The 23,901-nt window shown below is 36.8% G+C and overlaps 2 protein-coding genes across 4 annotated transcripts in view; both read right to left on the bottom strand.

Annotated features, from left to right (window-relative positions):
* Nucleotides 1–1,435, bottom strand: part of CMYA5 (cardiomyopathy associated 5) — a 707,985-nt gene extending 706,550 nt beyond the window's left edge. For both annotated transcript variants that reach the window (XM_049766034.1, XM_049766033.1), the window contains exon 1: nucleotides 1,287–1,435. In XM_049766034.1, the coding sequence (XP_049621991.1) occupies nucleotides 1,287–1,435 (149 nt within the window). The remainder of the gene's footprint in view (nucleotides 1–1,286) is intronic.
* Nucleotides 1,436–9,349: 7,914 nt separating this feature from the next.
* Nucleotides 9,350–23,901, bottom strand: part of TENT2 (terminal nucleotidyltransferase 2) — a 47,753-nt gene continuing 33,201 nt past the window's right edge. For both annotated transcript variants that reach the window (XM_049766078.1, XM_049766071.1), the window contains exons 12-15: nucleotides 19,536–19,672; nucleotides 12,303–12,394; nucleotides 10,364–10,443; nucleotides 9,350–9,478 (exon numbers count right to left, since the gene is read on the bottom strand). In XM_049766078.1, coding sequence (XP_049622035.1) covers nucleotides 9,404–9,478; nucleotides 10,364–10,443; nucleotides 12,303–12,394; nucleotides 19,536–19,672 — 384 coding nt within the window. In that variant the 3' untranslated portion in view covers nucleotides 9,350–9,403. The remainder of the gene's footprint in view (nucleotides 9,479–10,363; nucleotides 10,444–12,302; nucleotides 12,395–19,535; nucleotides 19,673–23,901) is intronic.

The raw sequence follows: 23,901 nt of genomic DNA, 5'->3' as shown, positions 1-23,901 counted from the left end.
AGCTGCTACTAGTAGTAAATATGTGACACTTGTTTCAGTCTTTTTTTTTTTTTTTTTTTTTTGGATTTTGGGCCACACCCAGCAGTGCTCAGGGGTTACTCCTGGCTGTCTGCTCAGAAATAGCTCCTGGCAGGCACGGGGGGCCATATGGGACACCAGGATTCGAACCAACCACCTTTGGTCCTGGATCGGCTGCTTGCAAGGCAAACGCCGCTGTGCTATCTCTCCGGGTTGTTTCAGTCTTTATACTGCTTACATTTCCCCGATCCATGCCACTATGGGAGTTATTTCAACATCAACTCTTCTGGCTTTAGCTAGGCAACACTTTTATTAATAGAAAGGACATCACATTCACACACATATTTGAAGAGAACAAATGGAAGCAGAAACAAATCCGCGTAGATAAGAAATGCTTCCTATTTTCAACGTAAGGCTTCCATGAAAGGTGGCAAGGAGAATGAAGTGGAGAGTCATTTATTTTATTCAGTATTACCTAACTATTCAATGATACTCACGGACTCATCGATTTTTATAAAAAATAAAAGTAGGACTTTAAGAGTAGGGGTTGCTCCTGCATTGATATTCAAAAGAATTTACAAACCTTTGAATCAAAATGATGTCTCAGAGCAATTTAGCCCTTTAAAACAGGCAGAAAACCTCTATTTATTTGATGGTTTCAGAGCACTCTTCTCAGCTTCCACCCCATGTCTTTTTGTTTTGTTTTGTTTTAGTTTGGGATCAGAACTGGTGGTACTCAAGACTTACTCATGGCTCTGCTAGAATCACTCCTGATGGTTTGGGGGCCACTACATGCAGTATTGGGTACTGTTCCCAGGTAGCCTTGTACAAGGCAAAAGCTCTACCCACTGTGATATCATAGCTTCAGTCCCTTCCACCCCAACTCTGAACTCACTTCTCAGCTCAGATTTTCCAGAGGGTTCCTTTAACTTGGGCCAATTTCAAGTTTCAGCACATTTGCGAAGTTACACTGGACCTCAAGTAAATCCTCAGGAATAAACAAGTCACAAGGAGCTGGCAGGGGGGGGCAGGGAACATAGAAGAGGGGGTGCTGCGGAGGAGCAGACTGCTGCTGCAGGTGGGCCTGTCACTCCAGCAGACAACTTCAATTTCTTTCCCAGGGCAACACCTCTAGAAAGTGCTTAGCTTCAGGAAAAAGAACTTCAGCGCTTAAAGAAATGTTTGAGCGCGAAACATCTCACCTTCCCTACTAGCCCAGGCCCTATACCCGTCTCCGTCTGCCAAGGCTGCCCAGTGGCTCTCGCTACCTGGAGTCCGGCTCCTCCTCCGACTCTGAAAACGATTCATTCTCCTCGCCCTCCGACTCCTCCTCGGTCTCCAGTCCCCGGGTCGTCTCCTCGTCCTCATCCGAGCCCAGGAAGCTGTCCGGGGTGTGGTTGCTGTCGCTGCTCGCCATCGCGCCTCTCTCCTGGGCCGGAGCCGGAGTCGGAGCCTCCCGCCTCGCCTGCTGTTCTCCCTCTGACTGCGCTCCGGCCCCCGCCCGCCCCGTCCTGTCCTGTCCTGTCCTGTCCCAGTCGGCGGCTCGGGTTCCAGGCTGGGGGCAGCGAGCCCCGCGACTTTAAATAGAAGGCGTCAAAAAAGTTTCACCACCGAGCTTCTAGGGCTCAGCTTCTTTTCCCCATGCCTCTGCCAATTACCCTAGCCACACAGGTTTAGGTAGATCCTTTGGAGGGCCTTTTGGGCTACTGGAGACGGCTGCTCCAGGGGACGCCCCCAAACCATGGCTCTCCATCTCCGACCTGGGACTGCAAGGAGCTGGGGCACTCACTTTCAACTCTGCTTTTCCCAGTGAGGCTGGAGGTTTTCAGTAGCTATTCGGTGGATCTGACTTGTGAGCATAGCACTTTAGTTAGGTTAATGGGGGGGGGGGGGGCACTTTTGTTTCCCTCATAACTCCGATGTTTAACTGGAGAACTCAGAATGGAGCCCAGAAGAGCAGGTGGGTATTCTGCTCAAGTTCTTATTTGCTACCAAAGTGACCCCAGTAAGAACCGAGGCTAAAGTGTGCTGTTTCAAAAGCTCCATTTTATATTAAGTGTTTGGTATTGGGTTTCATTACAAATCATCAGACAGCACTCTTCTTCGGAGGATCATTTTTTTCTGCCAGAAAGTTATTATCTCTAACATAATCTTGAAACCTTTGCTAATTTCCCAGTGTTGGCCACTCAATCCAGAGGTGTGAGGCCTTTTGTTACACTCAGTCTTAAAAATCTTCAATTTTTGTTAAGTGCTTTCCGGTTGGATATGAAGAAATTCAAAAAGTAAACAAGCTTAGTTAGAGAGCTGATAGTCCAAGAGGAGGGTCAGATAAAGATCTGAGGGCTCTTAATGTAAATTATTAGAAGGGCAGCACCCTTAGGGAATGCCTAGTATGAGGGAGGCCTATAGTCTTTTTTGATCTTCACCCCTTTCCAGGAAGACAATCTTCAGAAATTTTACCTTAGTTTCCTCTTTCCCCAAATATCCCCTTATGAAATATAACCACCCCTCCCCTCTTAGGCTTTGTTAGCATTAGGTAGGAATTTGTCACTTGCCCTTCTTCCTATAATTAATCCTGCACAATAATTATCCAACATGAAAGACTGTCAGTGCTCTCTGCCCACCAGGTAGTTAGCCCCCTGACCCCATATTGTATCTCTAATGTCTGTCTCTTTCTTGTAATCTTCACATCAATCCTACTTCAGGCCCCTTCACCTGGGGCTAGACTCAGGCACCTTCCCAATGCCTAAGATTAAAGCTCAGGTCTTAAAGAAGATATATTGTACAGCACTTGCCATCTTTCTGTTTTCTTTAGGAGACAGGAATTCCAGGCACAAATGCAGTTACACAACCAGGTTTTTATTCACAAAGTTCCTTCTGCCTAAAAAGTTCTTTCCATTTTTGTCTGCTTAACCCTCATCCAAAATCACCATCTTGATCTAAAATCCCCATATAATGCTCAACACAGGAATCCTTATCTCTTTCTCAATGGTTGTCTCTTTTCTCCAAACTCTGTAAGTTTATTACTCACTATCTGTCTCACCATTCCCAACCTCTTCTAAACTCAGAAGTTTGTATAGAACTTTTCCCTGAAACAAATAGGACCAGACCTAACTGAATATATAACGCAACAGGTAAAGGTATCTTGACAACAGGGGGCCAGAGAAATAAAATAGTGCAGGGGACAAAGTGCTTGCCTTGCATGTGGCCAATTCTTTTATGATACCCAACACCAGCTGGCCTTTGAGCATCTTCAGGTATGCACTCTGGAGCCCCCACCTCCCAATACCACTGGGCTGGAGCAGCACTGAATTCTCAGGTCTAAGCATTGAGCCCATGAAGCAAGCCAAGAATTCCTAAAAGGAATGGCATATAGTTTAGCTACAGTACAAAAACATCAACTAGTGGGTATCAGAATAGAAGACAGCAATTTAGCTTTCCTCAATTCACCATTCTCTTAATGCAAGAAAAGCCTTTCCACACATCAACAGAGGTGAGCTGACTCCACCCACAGCCAGCACACATCTCCTAGTCAATGAACCCCTGCACAACATGATGAAAAAAACCATACTGAGTGTGACAATGGAGAAACAACACATGCCTCCACTACACAGAAAATGAAGATGGCAGCTCTGATGACCCAAAAAGTGCCAACCACCTATTTAGCCTTTCAAATAAGGACTTTAGAGAAGTAATATGGAGGATCTTCATAGAAATCAAAGAAAACATGGAACGAGCTGAATGAAGCACAAATAAAAATCAAGAGGATATGAAAGTAGAAATGGGAAAACTCCAAACTGAAATAACAGGACTGAAAAACTTGTAGCCACCCGGAAGATGCAGTTCTTAGCTACGGATCGTTTTGCTGGTGGTTCTAAGGAGCCCATCATGGCAACAGCTCCCAAACGGTGGGCGTTGGATCCCTTGGGAGATAAAGTGCTGCGCTATGGGATCTTCATCAGTGACGTGCTGCAGCGGGACCTACAAAAGGTGCTGGGCCGTTGAGACAAAGTATATGAACAGCTGGCCAAATATCTTCAACTAAGAAATGTCATTGAGCGAATCCAGAAAACTAATCGCTCAGAATTATATATGCAAGTTGATTTGGGCTGTAACTTACAGGTCTACTTTAAGAACATCGACCAACAGTTGCACCAAATTACTACATAAAGATAACAATGACAATGGTCTCACTCAATGTCAATGGACTAAATGCACCAGTTAAGAGACAAAAAGTGACAAAATGAATCAAAAAGCTGAATCCAACATTCCGCTGCCTCCAAGAAATACATCTGAATAGTCAGAAGAAGCATAGACTAAAACCAAAGGTTGGAGGTCAATCATCCAAGCAAACAACTCCCTTAAAAAAGCTGTAGTGGCCATATTAATATCAGATGAACAAACTTTAGACTATAGAAGTTATAAGGAACAAAAATGGACATTTTGTAATAATTAAGGGATATATACAACAAGAGAAAATCATACTACTAAGCATGCACCCAATGAGGGACCAGCAAAATATTTACAATTGTTGAGAAATTTGAAAGAAGACATCAATAGCAGCACAATAATAGTGGGAGAGCTCAACACTGCCCTGTCATCCCTTGATAGGTCAACCAGGCTGAAACAAGAATATACTAGTTCTGAAAGGAGAAATAAAGAAAGTGGCCTAGTAAATATATATGGGACAATCCACCCCCAGAAAACTGGATACAATTCTGCACATGGGTCATTCTCCAGGACAGACCACATGCTGGCCCATATAACATACCTCCATAAAATCAAGAGGATAGAAATTGTACAAACTACCCTCTCAGATCATAATGCACTGAAATTAGAAATGAACTACAAAGGAACACAGAGGAAAAACTTTAACAGCAGGAAATTAAACAACTCACTACTGAACAACCAGTAGGTCAGAGATGAAATCAAAAGATTCCTAGAAACAAATGTGAATAAAGATACAAATTATCAGAAATTATGGAACACAGCAAAAGCGATTCTAAAGAGAAAAAAGTATAGCTTTACTAGCACAAATCAGCAAAGAAAAGGGACCTATATAAATAGCTTAATGACAAAGCTTATATAATTAGAAAGTGATCAACAAAATGAACCAAAAATAGGTTGGCAGAAAGAAATAACGAAGCTTAGAGCAAAATTAATGAAGTGGAAATCAAAAAAAAAAATCAAAATATCAATGAAAATAAAAGTTGGTTCTTTGAAAAAAATAAACAAGATCAATAAACCACTAGCAAAATTCACAAAGGAGAGAAACTTAATAAATCAAATTATAAATGAAAAAGGGGAAGTCACTACAGATCCTACAGAGATTCAAAGAGTAATCAGAGACTACTTTGAGAAACTATGCCACAAAACAAGGAATCCTATAAAAAAAATGTGTAAGTTTTTGGACTCTTATAATCTTCCAGTTGAACCAAGATGATCTAAACACATCACTATTGAAGAAATTAAAATGGTAATCAAGTCTTCCCCCAAAGCCCAGGCAGATTTACTAATGAATTCTTTCAAACCTTTCAGCAGTTCTTATTACCAGTCCTTTTCAGGCTCTTCCAGAAAATTGAAGAAACAAAAACACTCCCAAATAGTCTTTATGAAGCTAACATCACCTTGATACCAAAACCAGACAGAGATGCTGGGGAGATGAGAGAGACGAGAGGAGGGGCGGGGGAGAGGGAGAGAAAGAGAGAGCGAGCTATAGACCAATATCCCTGATGAACACAGATGCAAAGATCCTCAACAAAATCCTAACAAATATATCCAATGCCTCATAAAGGCGGTCATACACCATGACCAAGTAGGTTTCATTCCAGAGATGCAAGGATAGTTTTACATAAATCAATCAATGTAATACATCGTATCAACAAAAGAAAAAATAAAAACCATATGATCATATCAATAGATGCAGAGAAAGTATTTGATAAGATACAACACCATTTCATGACAAAAACTCTCAACAAGATGGGAATAGAAGGAACTTTTCTCAATACAGTCAAGGTCATCTACCACAAGCCCATGGCAAATATTATTCTCAATGGGGATAAACTAAATAGCCTTTTCTCTAAAACCTGCTACAAAACAAGGCTGCCCCCTCTCACCACCCCTACTTAATATAGTATTGGAAGTACTTGTCATAGCCATTAGGCAAGAGAAATATATCAAGGGCATCCAGATAGGAAATGAAGTCAAGCTCTCACTATTATAGATGACATGCTACTATATTTAGAAAACCCTGAAGACTACCAAAAAGCTTCTAGAAACAATAGATTCATAGAGTAAAGTGGCAGGCTACAAAATTAACATGCTAAAATCAATGGCCTTTTTATACACAAATAATGATAGAGAGGAAATGGACATTAAAAAAAATCCCATTCACAATGGTGCCAAGAAAATCAAAGACCTTGAAGTCAACTTAACTAAAAATGGTGAAGGACCTATACAAAGAAAACTACAAAACACAGCTTCACGATATAAAAGAGGACACATACCCTTTTAATGAATTGGAGGATCAACATCATTAAAATGCCAATACTCCCCAAAGCACTGTATAGATTTAAAGCAATTCTTCTTATGATATCCATGACATTCTTCAAAGAAGTGGATTAAATACTCTTGAAATTCGTTTAAAACAATAAATGTCCATAAATAGCTATAGCAACCCTTAGGAAAAGAAGATGGGAGGCATCACTTTCCCCAACTTTTCATAGTATTACAAAGAAATAATCATTCCAACAGCATGGTATTGGAACAGACAGACTCTCGGATCAATGGAATAGACTTAAGTATTAAGAGAATGTTCCCCAGACATATGATCAATTAATCTTTGGTAAAGGAGCAAGAAAGGCGAAATGCAACAAGGAAAGCCTCTTCATCAAGTGGTGTAGGGACAAGTGGTCAGTCACATGCAAAAAAGTGAACAAGGACCTACGTCTAACACCATGCACAAAGATCATATCAAATGGATTAAAGACTTTGATATCAGACTTGGAACCATAAGGTATACAGAACACATAAGTAAAACACTCCATGTCATTGAGATTAAAGGCATTTTCAAGGAAAAAATACCACAGTCCAAACAAGTGGAAGCAGAGATAAACAAATGGGATGGCATTAAGCTGAGAAACTTCTGCAACTCAAAGGAAACAATGACTAGAATATAAAAGCCACCCATGATCCTTCCTCACACCTATATTCATTGCAGTGCTATTTACAATAGCCAGACTCTGGAAACAACCAAGATGCCTTTCAACAGATGAATGGCTAAAGAAACTGTGGTATATATACACAATGGAATATTATGTAGCTGTCAGGAGAGATGAAGTCATGAAATTGTTCTATACGTGGATGTACATGAAATCTATTATACTGAGTGAAGTAAGTCGGAGGAAGATAGACAGAGAATAGTCTTACTCATCTATGGGTTTTAAGAAAATAAAAGACGTTTTTGCAATAATCCTCAGAGACAAAAAGAGGAGGGCCGGAAGGTCCAGCTCACGACATGAAGCTCACCACAAAGAGTGGTGAGTGCAGTTAAGAGAAATAACTACACTGAGAACTATCAGAACAATGTGAATGAATGAAGGAAGTAGAAAGCCTGTCTTGAGCACAGGCAGGTGTGGGGCAGGGAGGAGGGAGATTTGGGACTTTGGTGATGAGAATGTTGCACTGTTGAAGGGGGGGGGGGTGTTCTTTATATGACTGAAACCCAAGTAGAATAATATTTGTAATCAAGGTACTTAAATAAAGATATAGATAAAAAATTCATATACAAAAGGACCACTTATCTAAAATATCTGGGTGTTATAAGTATATAATCTAACACATCCCACTGATTTAGAACTGGACACAACTTTACTAATTAACTTAATTCTAAGATTCTCTGTATACTCTAAATAAATCAAGCATAATAATTTTATATCTCAGTTCTATAAGATTACCATAAACTTAATCTTACTTCAAAGGTAAAAAGACCCACCTAAAAGAGGGGAAAATACACTAACAATGTCCATATATAAACTTTATTCCATTTAACATCATACAAAAATTTAAACTTAAAGAAGAAAATTAAAATATGCACCTTTACAAGTCAAAAAATGTAAAAGAAAGCCTTAGCATTTGAAATGGTCTGCAAAAGAACCATATACATTAGAGGTACAAACTGTGCTACATACAGCAGGTTTAAAAGCATCTGTACACAGTCCTTTTGAAAAAGTTAAAATGTTTTTAAGGTTACTTTTAACATTTAAATTTACAGGCACTGACCAATTTACAAATATTTACATAAACCAAAAAATAACCTTAATAAACACTGTAGCTTGTGAGCAGCCACCACTATTTCATGTGAAAAATACTAAAAAAGATCTTTATAAACATTAAGTTTTTGTGTATAATTTTGTTCTGTCTCATCTAAAACATTTTATGGTGGCTTACTGCCTAAAAATTCCAGTTTCGATTAAAACTTACAAATTGTATACTGAAAAAATTTTGTTTCTATCAATAGGATATGATCTTAACTCTGATCTTTCAGTTTCTGTTGTTTCATGTCATAGGGAAAAGAAAATAAAAACAAGAAATAAAAATAATAAGTGCACATAACACTAAGCTATCATAAACTAAAGGGGCTTAATCTTTTTAAACTGTCTACTCCAAATGGTCTTTAAAATTATTCAGTAACTGCTCCACAATAAGAGTTCGTGCTCTTTCTATTACACTGCAAAATGTACTGTTGTTTCAATACAAATTTTAAAGCAATTTCAAAAGTACTTCAAAAGCTTATGAAGCACTACTGAAATGCTAATACAGACAATGCCAAAAACTCCATGTAGCCTAGTGAGTAAAGAGAAGACTTAAGAAAACTGCCCAGTATTCACGCCTCTGCAGTGATTTCACTGAAATAAAATACCTCAGTTTGCTTTAAGTAACTAAGTAACTGACTTGAATCTTCACTTTACTAGAATAGACTTAGGCAACAAGTTATCAATTATAGTTATACTTTTAAGCACATATCAATCAAACCCTTTCTAAAATTCTACATCTCTTCACTATTAGCATGTAGATTAACTGAGTTTATATCAAAATCATTTGTTTAGATAATTCTCCCAAAAATATTTTATCTGATATCCTGAAAATCCATGCCATAATATTATTAATCACCAATGCAAATATTTCAAAAATATACCTTTAAATCAAAGGGGTTTATTTGGAAATGTCATAATAAAATATGCAATCTTCATATAGTATGTCCTTTAGAAAATAAAACATGAAAACAGAAAACAATTTAAAAAATCATGATGGAGATAAATAAAATGTATTTATGTTTCTTTTGTTCTTTATTTCTCAGAAGAAATTATTTATAAAGAGAGGTCAATTATCTTTTCAGACTTGCAGGTCTTAACGGTAGTATGCTGTTCAAATCTCTTCTGTTTTTCAATTTGTGCCAAGACTGGGAAAGAAAGAAAAGTCATTTTCAAGATATGTAATATATGCAAACAAGACTGAAAGCAGAGTTACTCGAATATTAATAGTGATATTTTTTACAGATGGTAAATTGTGTTTTTTATTCCCACGTCTTTTTTTAAATTGAATCACCATGAGATACAAATTTACAAAGTTGTTCATGATCGAGTTTCAGTTTTACAATGCTTCAGCACACATCCCCTCACCAGTGTCCACTTCCCTCCATCAATGTCCCTAGTTCCTCTACTAGCCAGACATTTTCTTTTTCATTTTAGGCACTGAGACTTGCAATCCTGTTACTGAAAGATTATTATGTGTATCACTTTACCTCCTTTCAGCACCCAATTCTTCTTGTGCAAGTAATCATTTCCTATGATTATGATCATAGTGATCCTTTTTCTGTCCTCTCCTCCTTATGGCAACCTTCCTCATTTAACCCAATTTTTTGTTTTTGTTTTTGAGCCACACCCGGCAGTGCTCAGGGGTTACTCCTGGCTGTCTGCTCAGAAATAGCTCCTGGCAGGCACGAGGGACCATATGGGACACCGGGATTCGAACCAACCACCTTAGGTCCTGGATGGGCTGCTTGCAAGGCAAACACCACTGTGCTATCTCTCCAGGCCCATTTAACCCAATTTTTAAACCCACTATGAATATGCTTAGTAACTAGGGTAAAAAACCACATAAATGAAAACAAAGCCCTATCTCTCTATAGGAAAAGAATATCTAGAATAACTTTCTTCTTGTGATATATTAATGGCTTCACAACCAGAACCAGTTATTCTGTCCTAGTAAGTATAATTTTTTTCACTGTTAGAGCAAATTAATCAGTTCGCTAATGTTTCTACATTTAATATGATACATTGCTTACCTTTAAAAATTGATCCTTGATCATATCAAATTTCTGCTTTTCATGCACAGCTCTGGCTGTATTTGTTCCATCAAAAGGTTCTACAATGTTAAATATAAAAATATTATTAAAATAAGCATTTAATTCTATTTGGCTAACATAAAATTAAATATCGTATGTCCAGACAAATAGCTTATTATATTTATCCATACATAAACTAGTTCTATAACGTATACATGGAGTAAAATGACAGATTTTAAGCAAGAGGACAACAAAAAATAAAAGTACGTGCGTGTGTGTGTGTGTGTGTGTGTGTGTGTGTGTGTGTGTGTGTGTGTGTTGTTTTGTTTTTGTTTTGGGCCAATGATCCTGACCATACTCCTGGCTCTGCTCTCTTGGCAAGGCTCTGGGAATGACTATATGTGACACCAGGGACTGAACCTGGGCCAACCACATGCAAGACAAAGGCCCTACCCTCCATACTATTGCCCTGGCTCTGCACAGGTTTGTGGTGTTTTTTTTTTGTTTGTTTGTTTGTTTGTTTTTTAATCAATTCTTTATTTAAGGACAGTGGTTACAGAAATGTTTGCAGTTGGGTTTCAGTCATAGAATATCTACCACTCCTCATCAGTGTAATTTTCCTATCACCAATGTCCCCCATTTCCCTCCCCTACCCACCCACCCATCCCTGTCTCTGGGACAGACATTCTGCCTCTCTCACTATCATTATCATGGTTGTTGTCAGTGCAGATAACTGCACTCAACGCTCTTTGTGGCAAGCTTCATATCATGGGCTGGACCTCCCAGCCCTCATTTCTATTGTCTCTGGGTATTACTACCATACTGTCTTTTATAATTCTAATAACCCACAGATGAGATTATTCTATGTATATCCCTCTCCCTCCGACTCACTGCACATAGATAATAGTCTCCATGTCCATCCATGTATAAGCAAATTTCATAACTTCATTTTTCCTAATGGCTGCATAGTATTCCATTGTATAGATGTATCACAGTTTCATTAGCTACTCATCTATTGTCTAACAACTGGGTGATTCCAGATTCTGGTTATGTAAATAGTGCTGCCATAAACATAGCAGTGCTGAGGGCATTTTTTGTTGTGTTTTTATGTTTCTAGGGTATATTCTTGGGAGTGATAATTTTGGATCATATGGAAACTCAATTTCCAGGTTTTTGAGTAATATTCATATTGTTTTCCAGAAAGGTTGGACTAGATGACATTCAACCAGTGGTGAGTGAGAGTTCCTTTCTCTCCATATCCACACCAGTACTAGTTGTTCTTGTATACTGTGATGTGTGCCAGTCTCTGTGGTATGAGATGATACCACATTGTTGTTTGGATAAGTATCTCCCTGATAATTAGTGATGCGAAGCATTTTTTTTCATGTGCCTTTTAGCCATCTGTATTTCTTCTTTGAGGAAATGTCTGTGCTTTTCTTCTTCCCATTTTTGGATGGGGTTCAATGTTTTTTTTCCTGTTGAGTTCTGTCAGTACCTTGTATATCTTGTATATCTAGCCCCTTATCAGATGGGTATTGGGTGAACCGTTTCTCCCATTCTGTCTGCACAGGTTTATTAAGTCCATAAAAATGTATCTTGCATTAAGTATCAATATTTTAAATATATAAGAAATAATTTTATTTCAATTTGAGATTCATCACACAAAGATATTTTCATTCGCCTATATCATGTTTCAGTAGACTATACTAAGCATGCAGTAAAAAATGACCAGATCCAAACAAGCGGAAAGATTAAGTATCCAAAGTCACTAAATTTGAGTGACTTCTTACAACTAAAGCTGATTCTAATTATATAAAATTTTTTAATTAAAATTTTACTATCATCTTGTAATATTACTTCTTCTAACTGAAACACAGAAATTCAAGTAATTCCCTCAGTATCAAGATAATAACTATGAAATAGAGACTTAGAGAAATACCTTCTACACAGATGTATTTATTTCTCCATTCAATACCATCAGGCCTGGGAATGGCTTTGGCTTCACGAACTGAAATCATCTGACTGTTCCAGCTATAAGAAAAACATTCATTATATTAACTATTTATAAAACTTCCTTTCAATATTTATATTAGAATGACCTGGCTCTGATTTTCTTTTAAGAACCCTGAAATGTAAGTCAACTCTGAGCACTATAAATTCTGTTTCCCCTCACTACTTCATAGTACTGATGTCCTAAATACTTGCATAATGTGTCGCCCTCAAGGAGTTCAATACATGATTAATGACATCTGAAATAATAAAGAACAAGGCAAAAATATAAAATATATTTTCATTAATATCCCAGTAAGGATATTTTGTGAAGAGAATTCTCTTGAGTTGCATTCTATTTCTGTAATTTCTCTTCAAATGCATTTTTTAAAGGGGGAGGGGTTCACATCCTGTGGTGCTTAGGACTTACTCCTGACTGAACTCAGAGAACACTCTTGGCATTCAAGGGACTATGTGGCAAGCCAAAGATCGAGCCTGGGTTGGCCACATGCCAGGTAAATGTCCTAACCTCTGTACTATAGCTCCAGCCCCAAGATGTATTTCTATTTGATTTAGGTAGGAAAAGCTTCAATTTTTCTAACATTGACAAGTAAATGCTATTTTGGGAAAAAAAATAATACTCTAAGGAAACATCACCATTGCTGTCTATTAAGCTCTTGTACATCTGATGTACTAATTAGGTTGTATTCAAGTAAAATAGGAAAGATACCTGAAGATAAACTGTCCAGTCTTCATGATTTCCTAACTATAGTATGTTTTATGAGATCTCTTTATAACTATAATCGTTACAATATTTTTTTCGAGAAAACAATTTCTAAATCATATACCACTCAGCTCATAGAAAAATGAGTTTGAGGAATGACAACTAGTATTTTTTAAAGCAATATTCAGCTTTCTCTAACAGTTTAGCAAAAAAAGTTCATGACTTGGATCTTCCATTTTCAACATTCACACTGTCTTCTTTATAAGACAAAGAAACCATAAGAATACAACCAACTAGTTTAGCGATTATTTTTTAGAAAATATATTCGTTGCTATTTTAAAGTTTAAAATTGCATTTAATGAAGGTTGACCACTGAAAAGGAATATTAAAGATTGAGCTTCCACATTAAGGGTATCATTTTCAAATTATTTTCAAAGACAACTTTATATTATTTAAAAACATTATCCATGGCTGAAGACAGCACAGAGGTTAAGGCATTGCATGCAGTCAATCACAGTTCTATCGCCAGCACCACATATAGAAATACATCTTGGGGCTGGAGCTGTAATACAGAGGTTAGGACATTTGCCTGGCATGTGGCCAACCCAGGCTTGACCACAGTCAAATTTCACTAATAAAATTAACATTTTGCCTCAGAAATTTTTGATTATTTTTAGTCAACTTACAGGGTAGTTGGATTTGAAGTTGAATTAAAATTAGAAATATTATATTAAGAAAGGTAGGGAAGGAGCTAGAGATAGCACAGTGTTAGGGCATTTGCCTTGTACGCGGCAGACCCAGAACGGACCTGGGTTCGATTCCCAGCAGCCCCTAAGGTCCCCCGAGCCAGCAGCGATTTCTGAGTGCAGAACCGGGTGTAACCCCTGAGTACCGCTGGGTGTGGTCCAACCCTCCCCCACAAAAAAGAAGGCAAATTTAGCCTTTTGAATTTATAATATTAAAATAATGTTTCCTGTTGTTAAATTATAGCTTTTACTTCCTTGTATCAAAGGAATTTTCCTTAACATTGTTTCTACTAAATCCAATCCTGAATTAATACTACATGTCAGTACTTAATTTTAATCTAGGTCACAGCAACAAAAGTAACACATCATATTCACTTTATCATATCTAATTAGGTATCATTTAAACTCTAATCTATAATCAACTCTGACAATGCCGTTATTTAAAAGAATATATCATTCGAACTAATACATATGGAGAGAGGGGACATTTCAAATTCTGACCATTTTGTCTAATTCACTATCTACTGCATTAAGAAAATACTTCTAAATAAACAAACATTTCAAATCATTTAAATTATGTATTTTACATACTTTTAGAGATGAACTAAAGTGCAGAATTCATGCAGTAATTTAAAACATCTTTCCTAAATATTCCATAATTTACCACACAGTCCCTAAATTTTTGATTGCTAATTTCTTTATGTAACTTTGCTTGCCAGGAGAAAGTTTATTGCCACTCAATAGTAAAACACAGTAGACTACAGAGGAATGTTTCAGAAAATAGAAGAACTAAGCTTAATTTACTTATTTTGGCTTTTGGATCACACCAGCAGTGCTTACTCCAGACTGTACTCAGGGATCACTCCTGGTAGTGCACAGGAGACCATACAAAGTGCTGGAGATAGAAACCAGTACAGCTGTGCATAAGTCAAACACCCTACCTGCTATACCATCACTCCAACAAAACTGGAAGAAAGGTTTTTTGAGAAAAAAAATTAGTAGAGTTGAAACATGGGTGGGTGCCCTGGCATTAGGAGAGTGAAAGAATCAAGACACTGGAGATATCAGTATACAAAGACTGAACCAGAAAATGATCTGGCCAAAACAAAGCAGAATTTTAGGACAACAGTAAATTTTCTCAAAGCTTGAAATCCCAGGCCTGCTCTACTAACCCATGTTATTCTTTGTATGCTACTTGGTCTGTTTCTTTGCTTGCTTATTTTCACTCTGGAGAAGCTTGTGTTTTCTCCCTAGCACTTATTTCCTCTTTCTCTCCTCCCACATCTTTCAGAGCAAGTCTCATTCAATAAAAACTACCATGTTTCACTAAATAAAAAAAGTTTGAAATGCTGAATAAAGTTTCTTTCAGTTTGTTTCCTAGCCATTAATAATCATGAATAAAAATGTGTTTGCTTAATTTTTATTAGTTTTAATATAGAAGCAGCCATATTCAGATTCATATTTTTATTTGTGACTTTAATTTTACTTGACAACACTGCTGAAGAAGTTTTCATTTTAACCAATTATATCAAAACACTCACAAAGAGTAGTTAATAAAGTGTTAATGAATTAGTGGCATGCATTCTATTACCATTAGAGAAGAAAAGAAGAACCTTACTAATTTGGTCAGTAATTTCAGTTTTATATTAAGAATATTACGTTACCTAGTTTACATTAAGCTAGAGGCATAGTACAGCAGATAGTCCCTCACACAGGCCTAAATAGTTCTACATCCCTGGTACCACATACAGTCCCCTGAACATGACCAGAAGTAATCCCTGAGGACAGAACCAGGAGTAAACACTGAAAACTGAACGCAGGGTATGCTCTGCCTCCAAAGCAAACAAAAATTAAAAGAAAAGTTCTAAAGAAATAAAAGACACGACAAAATGGCATCATTAATTCACGGACTAGGATAAACTTTAAGATAGCCATCTTTCCTGGAAGTAGGAACATATTAAATGCAGTATTAATAAACATTAATAAGCATATTAAATGCAACCCCTATCAAAATATAGAAGGTTGAGTAAGGGCATGCCTTAAGTCCTAAAGCAAATGTCTAACAAGGGCAAGATCCTGTGTTGACTCCCCAGTACCAGATGGCCGTCCCAAGAAATACTTGGGTGCTGCCATCTGAGGTCCTGAGCAGCAGAAAGTCTGATTATTGCACCATTCAGGGTTCAAGCACTAGACTGTCCATCTCTCAAAAGGTTAGGCAGAAAATCACCAGGAGTGGTCCCTCAAGGACTTCCTATGCACTTCTGACTGTGCTCATATATTTGAAAATTTTAAACATATGCACTGTGGTATTTTTCTTTTGCTTTTGCTTTTTGGGTCACACCGGCAATGCTCTAAGGTTACTCCTGGCTCTGCACTCAAAAATCACTCCAGGCAAGCACGGGGAACCATATGGGAAGCTGGGACTCGAACCACCATCTGTCCTGGAACAACCGCATGCAAGATGTCTACTGCTGGGCTATGTCTCTGGCCCAACTGTGGTATTTTTCAAAAAATAAAACAATTTTAAAATTTATATGGAACCACAAAAGACCCCACTAGCTCAAAAAAATTCAGGGAGAAAAGAAGAAAATTAGAAAAATCACAACCTTTGATTCAAAGTATATTTTAAAGCAATGTAATTTAAAGCTCTTCTTTTTTTTTTTTTTTTTTTGGTTTTTGTGTCACACCCGGCAGCACTCAGGGCACCATACGGGATGCCGACATTTGAACCACCGACCTTCTGCATGCAAGGCAAATGCCTTACCTCCATGCTATCTCTCTGGCCCCTTGTTTTTTCTTACAAATAACATAGTTTACAAAACAGGCAGACAGACCAACAGAATAGAAAAAAGAACCAGAAGTATATAGCATATTGAGAAAATAAGACACCAATGTGCAAAAAGATCACTACTTAACTAAATACAAAAACTAACTTAAAATGAATTCAAGACTCAGATATTACACCCAAAACCTTTAAATATATAGAAGAAAACAAGCATGATACACTCTAGAACTTCAACATTAAAAATTTATTTCAACACTAAATTTCAATCGCAAAGAAAACAAGAGATGACATCAAATTTATATGGGCCAGAAAACAAATAAGGGTTCAGGTACATACTTTTCATATGCTAATAACCTGGTCTGATTCTAAATTAAAGCAGTGTTCCTGAACCTCACTAGGTTCAGCAGTATCCCTGAACCTCATCAGGAGACTCCAGCACTGCAGATCTGGCTAACCCTCAGCACTGAGGGTCAGAGCAGCACCAGGTCCTCAACTTTGCACTGAATATGAAGTTAAGTTGGGTAAATATTGTTATCCCATGCTGTACTTAAGAAGGCTTTTGTTTTGTTTTTTAAGGGTCACACCCAGCAGTGCTCCGGTTACTCCTGTCTCTACGCTCAGAAATTGCTCCTGGCATGCTCGGGGGACTATATGGGATGCCAGGATTTGAACCGCCATCCTTCTACATGCAAGGCAAACGCCCTACCTCCATGTTATCTCTCTGGCCTCAGGAGGTTTTAATAAAGAGCTGTCATCCAAAATATATAAACTCACAGAACTCAACACAAAAAAATGCAACCAGCCTAGTTAAAACTGGGTAAATTATATTCCTCCAAAAACAAACAAATGACAAACACATAAAAAAAAATACTATCACTTATTCTTAGAGAATGTAAAATGAAGTTACACTTCACCTTTAGTCTATGTCAAAAAGACTAAAGACAACAAGTTCTGGCACTGGTATAGCTTAACAAGATAAAGCAATACAACTATATCATAAATGAGGAGAAGAGATGAAGAGAAACTTCCTCAAAGAAGAAATATAGATAGCCAAAAGACACATAAAAAATGATGTTCCACATCACTAATCATCAAGGAGATGCAAATCAAAATGAGATATCATCTCACATGGGAACAATGAAACTGACACATTGCAGGATAAAAAGAAAACTAAGATTCTATCTAATAACATGTAAAGCTTCTTTATTAATATATTGCTTTTATTATTATAAAGATAAAGTATAATTGATAGATTATAAAGCACAAGATTTAAGAACTTTTATAACAATATTCTCACAGGTCACAGAGGTAACATTAAAATGTGAATAATACTTGTGATCTTTAAATTTACATCTTATGCTCCAAATCATCTTGTGAATTAAGTTTCTTTAGAACTACAGCATTATAGCAGCAAATAGTATTGTAGCTAAAAATGTGAATTTCACAGTCCAGTCAAAATCCCTGAAATACTTATTTTACCTACAGTGTAAGATGGGGTAAGTTTCTAACCTGTTTATGGCTCACTAGTAAAATGGATAGAATATACCACCACCACATGATCATTAAATTATGTAAACTGAATGAGATTTTATAATCTGCTAGGTTTTTCCATCTAGTAATTAATAATTTATTACTACAATTTTAACTGCCATCTACAAATGTACTCAAAGTGGTAACTTATGAACACGGTAACCTTCTCTAAACTTGAAGTTCCTCTCTCTCTCTTCTCCTTCAAGCTTTCTTAAACTGCACAAGAGAGCTACAAGAAACCCTTAATATCAATTATCTAGAATAAGAATTCCCATAAAAAAAAAATGTAGTTATGGGCCCGGAGAGATAGCACAGCGGTGTTTGCCTTGCAAGCAGCCCATCCAGGACCAAAGGTAGTTGGTTCGAATCCCGGTGTCCCATATGGTCCCCCTTGCCTGCCAGGAGCTATTTCTGAGCAGACAGCCAGGAGTAACTCCTGAGCACAGCCGGGTGTGACCCAAAAACCAAAAAAAAAAAAAATGTAGTTATGTGCCCAGAGGCAGTAGAGTGCATATGGAACTTGTTTTGCATATGCCTGACCTGGGTTTGATCCCCAGCAACACTACAGATTCCTCCAAACCCTGCCAAGAATGGTCCCTGAGCACAGAGCCAGGAATGAGCCGTAAGCTATGCCTGATGTGGTCCCAAATAAAAAATTAAATAAAAAGTAAAATTTAGTTATGAACAGCTTATTTATATATTTATCTTTTTGTATTTATACAACAGCCCCTCGTGAGAAAAAAGTTAACTTGATTTATATAACTTATTAATATACTTATTCATCTAAATGTCAAGTACAAAGTAGACTTTTTCCCCATCCTCACTCCCCAAGCTGACTACTTAAGTTTTCAACTACAGACTTCAGCTCCTAGAAAACAGAATTTCCAAACCTATATAGCACCTTACACAGGACAAACACAAACATTCAGGTCCTCAAATGGAAAAAAATAGCTCAACATATGGGGGCTGGAGAGATAGCACAGCGGTAGGGTGTTTGCCTTAGATGCAGAAGAACAGTGGTTCAAATCCCAGCATCCCACATGGTCCCCCAAACCTGCCAGGAGTGATTTCTGAGCGTAGAGCCAGGAGTAACCCGAGCGCTGCTGGGTGTGACCCAAAAAACAAAAACAAAAAAAAGTTCAGCATAAAGTACTATCACTACTGAAACTAAGTTGAGCATATTAATCTAAAGTTTCTATTAGCTAGGAATATGAAATATATTGTTTTTAATAACCACTAGATATCAAATTTTGAAAATTACACATTTTTGTACAAGATTACAGTACTAAAACTGACAAGCACAGCTTCTGACCTTAACTTTGCATTCACTTACATAAAAATAAACACAATATTAATTTTCACTTACATATAAACAAATAAATATGAAGTTTCACTTACTCAAATTCTGTAGCATAATATTTAAGAAAGCCCAGTAAGAGGTCCCCAAGATTTGATTCATTTTTTGAGAGGTAAGGAGGAACATTACATGGAGCTTGGTGTACAAGGTGTAACTGTATAGCAGGACTAAAAGTTTCCTGTAAAAAAAAAAAGTGGGAATTGTAATACAACTAACACACTAAAGATCTGTATAAATCCTGACCTAGAGCAATTTTCCCTATACTGACCATTTGGAAATTTGTAATGAACCTGAAAAACTAAGTTACCCTAGTCCTTAACTAATGTGTACCAATCAGCTAAGTAAACTGATGCCATAGCAGTGTTATTTTTACTCATAAGTGAACTTTACTGAACATACTAAGATTCCATCAAATAACATATAAGGTTTCTTGATTAACATATCACCTTTACTACTGCAAAGATATATTATGATTGATAGATTATAAAGCACAAGTTAAGAACTTATAACAATATTCTCACAGGTCACAGAGGTAACATTAAAATGTGAGTAATACTAAGTGAATAATACTTGTGATCTTTAAATTTTTGTTTTATTTTAGTTTTCTATTAATATCTTAAAGGGAAGAGTACATAGACATTCAACATGGTTGAACTTGAGAAGACAAAGGCAAGGAAAGCTAAGGAAACATACCAGAAAAGAATCTAGGAAAAATTTTATTACAATATTTATAGGTGAAAGTACTATTTGCTAGCAACCCAGGATCAAAAAGCATTTGGAATACCTAGTAACTATTCTTTCTTGCCTATTGTATGCCACTTATTTTTGTTTTGTTTTGTTTTGTTTTGGGGGGAGGCACATCTGGTGGCACTCAGGGGTTACTCTTGGCTCTGTGCTCAGAAATCGCTCCTGGCAGGCTCAGGGGACCATATAGGATGCTGAGAATCGAGCAGGTTTGTTCCAGGTTAGCCTGTGCAAGGCAATCATTCTACCACTGTGCTATGGCTCCGGCCCATGCCATTTATTTTAAAAACTAATCTGTTCGTTCTAAAAGCAACAGCTTTCAACACTAGAACTAATTTGTCAAGTGAACTACTATCCATTATTACATATCCATGTTAAAAATAAAACTTTCCACCTGGAGTACCAAAAAAAAATAAACTTCATGAGGCCAGAGTGGTGGTGCAGGGCTTAAGGCGTCTGCCTTGTGTGCGCTAGCCTAGGACGGACCACAGTTCGATCCCACAGATCCCACAGCATCCCGTATGGTCCCCCAAGCCAGGGGCTATTTCTGAGCGCATAGCCAGGAGTAACCCGAGCGTCACCGGGAGTGGCCAAAAAACAAACAAAAAAAGAAAATTAAACTTCCTAAGATAATTTTTATAGTACCATTAATAAACCTTTTCTTTTTTTCTTTTTTTTTTTTTGTTTTTTTGGGGTCACACCCAGCAGCACTCAGGGGTTACCTGGCTCTACACTCAGAAATCGCTCCTGGCAGGCTCAGGGGACCATATGGGATGCTGGGATTTGAACCACTGTCCTTCTGCATGCAAGGCAAATGCCCTACCTCTATGCTATCTCTCCAGCCCCTATTAACAAACTTTTTCTATTTATCCTTTCGCCATAAGAGCAGAAACATGGGCCCGGAGAGATAGCACAGCGGCGTTTGCCTTGCAAGCAGCCAATCCCATATGGTCCCCCGTGCCTGCCAGGAGCCATTTTCTGAGCAGACAGCCAGGAGTAACCCCTGAGCTGGGTGTGGCCCAAAACCAAAAAAAAAAAAAAAAAAAAAAAGAGAGAAGACACATACTTAACAATTAAGAAAGCAGAGTTACAACTATAATTATGCCCCCAATTACTTATCAGATCAAGTTTTAGTTTACATATTTTAATTCAATTAGTAATCTTTAAGTAACTTCAATCCTTAAAAAAATTTTTAAAGTTTCCCAAATTCAGTGATAATATTTAGAAACTGCATAGTATACATATATAATGGCAGTTCTCAAAGGTTATCAGTAAAAACGAAGAAGAAAAAGGGTTGGAATGTTGTTCCATTTGTGGTAGAACACATGCCTAGCACATTATTTTAGCATTACTAAAAATAACAACAAAGTAAAACACACACACACACACAAATATTCCTTTTCTATCCTAATCCTTATGAATCTATAAGAAATTTTAATTATAAGAAATTACCTTTCTCTCAGGAGGAAAAAAAATCTGCTCCAACCACAATTCATAAAGCTGCACCCCTAACACTTGAACCTTCTTCTTAACTTTCAATAGATTTTGTATTACATTTAAGACTCAAGGTGAAATCCTTATTGTCTTTATGCAGAGAGCACAGGGAAAAAAAGCTTCAAAAATTTGAATTGACTTTATTCCAGAATGGACAGCTAAATCAAGAGCTTACTAAACCTTCTGCCATTGTCTTAATGACTTCATAGAAGATACAATAAATTTCACAAAGTTGCTTCCAACTGTACTTTTATTTTAACTTTATTTTAAATTTTTTTCTTCTCTTTCTTTTTTGTTTCCCTATTTTTTTTTAAGAACACTGCTGTCACTTAAATGAAAACAAATGTATTTTCTAATGACCTCATTGGAGGTAAAATAATTCTCACTATACTCACTCTACTATTCTCACTATACTTTTTTCACTTATTTGGAAACAAATGTATTATGGTCATCTATGTTAACTATGTGATACATTACTTTAAAAAAGTAAAAATATATGTTAAATTGTTTTTAAAAAAGGGGCATTATTCAAGATTAAAATTTTAAATATTACTTTCTGGTAAATTAAACAGAAAAGCATAAACTAAGTTCAAATGACAAGGAAAAGAAATGTAAATCACTCTTTAGAAGCTTATCCACTATTTATAAGTTCTATTTTTATTTCTGGAATCCAACACAATAATCACAGTAATTTTCTTACTCAAAGTTTAAACATTTTGAATATCCTGAAGTGTTTCTTAATTTTGTTCAATAAATTAAGAAGATTGGTAACTGCAAAATGAAAATTATTGTTATAATACCTACTCTACTAAAGCTGAATGAAATCTGGAAAACTTTTTCTCCAGTTTTTACTTAATCACTTACAAAAGAGGCACATGTCCTACCTGCTGAAGAACTGAAATCAGCAATAAATTTTTTTTATTTAAGATTTAATTAGAAACCACAGTAATAAATTCTAGTTCTGTGCACAGGAGTAAACTCTGGCAGTGCTCAGATGGCAGGAAATGAAACAGGGTCACTTGTACTAGCACTCCAGTCTGATTTTGCCTTTTTAAAGTTTATCTGGGAGTGGTCTTCTCAAAATTGGCCAAATGTGTAGTCACTTAACTCCTAAAATAATTTTCTAATGATATTTTTATATTCTACTATTTTTAAAGATACATTATCTTCCATTTCCAATCAATCAATACCAAATTAAGAAAAAAATTCCTTGGAAAATGTCTCAAATTTTTCCATTTTTACCTTGAAAAATTGCATTTGCTTAGTGACAAACAAAAGAAATTTTTGACAGATTCAATCATATCTGATTTTATCTTCATAATTAGGATTTTGGACAATTAAGTACTTTCTGGAATAAACTAGATTTACTAAAATTTTACTTGGTAAAACTGCTATGTAAAGCAATGCATGATATGAAAGAAAGATGATCATTTTTAATCACTAGGAAAACAGTGTTACATATGTTTCTAAGAATATAAAATACCAGTCTCTTGAAATAAAAGTTGAGAAAAGTCTCAAAAAAAAGGATAACTGATGCAGACTATTAGGTTTCATCATGAATAGTATAGAACTGAATAATATAGTGAAGTTGAAGTTCTATCATGCTTTCCTGTTTGCAGATCACTAATGATGTACATTAAAAATTAGCCAGTTGAACATAGGTAAAACACTCCATAAAATTGAGACTAAAGGCATCTTCAAGGAGGAAACAGCACTCACTCACCAAACAAGTGGAAGCAGAGATAAACAGGTGGGAATATATTAAGCTGAGAAACGTCTGCACCTTAAAGGAAATAGTGACTAGGATACAAAAGTCACCCACAGAATAGGAGAAAGTATTCACCCAATACCCATTAGATAAGGGGTTAATATCTAAGATATCAAGGTACTGACAGAACTTAACAAGAAAAAAATCATCTAACCCCATCAAAAAATGGGGAGAAGAAATGAACAGACACAAAGAAATATAAACGACCAAAAGGCACATGAAAAAAAATGCACCACATCATTAATCATCAGGGAGAAGCAAATCAAAACAACATAGGTACCATCTCACGCCACAGAGACTGGCACACATCACAAAGGACAAAAACAATTAGTGCTGAAGGGGATGTGGAGAGAAAGGAACTCTCTCAATCACTGTTGGTGGGAATGCTGGCTAGTCCAGCC

The sequence above is a fragment of the Suncus etruscus genome, chromosome 2 (assembly GCF_024139225.1).
Source record: "Suncus etruscus isolate mSunEtr1 chromosome 2, mSunEtr1.pri.cur, whole genome shotgun sequence".
NCBI lineage: Eukaryota > Metazoa > Chordata > Mammalia > Eulipotyphla > Soricidae > Suncus > Suncus etruscus.
Note: the sequence above shows the minus strand (reverse complement) of the source record. Positions and strands in the feature narration are given on the sequence as shown.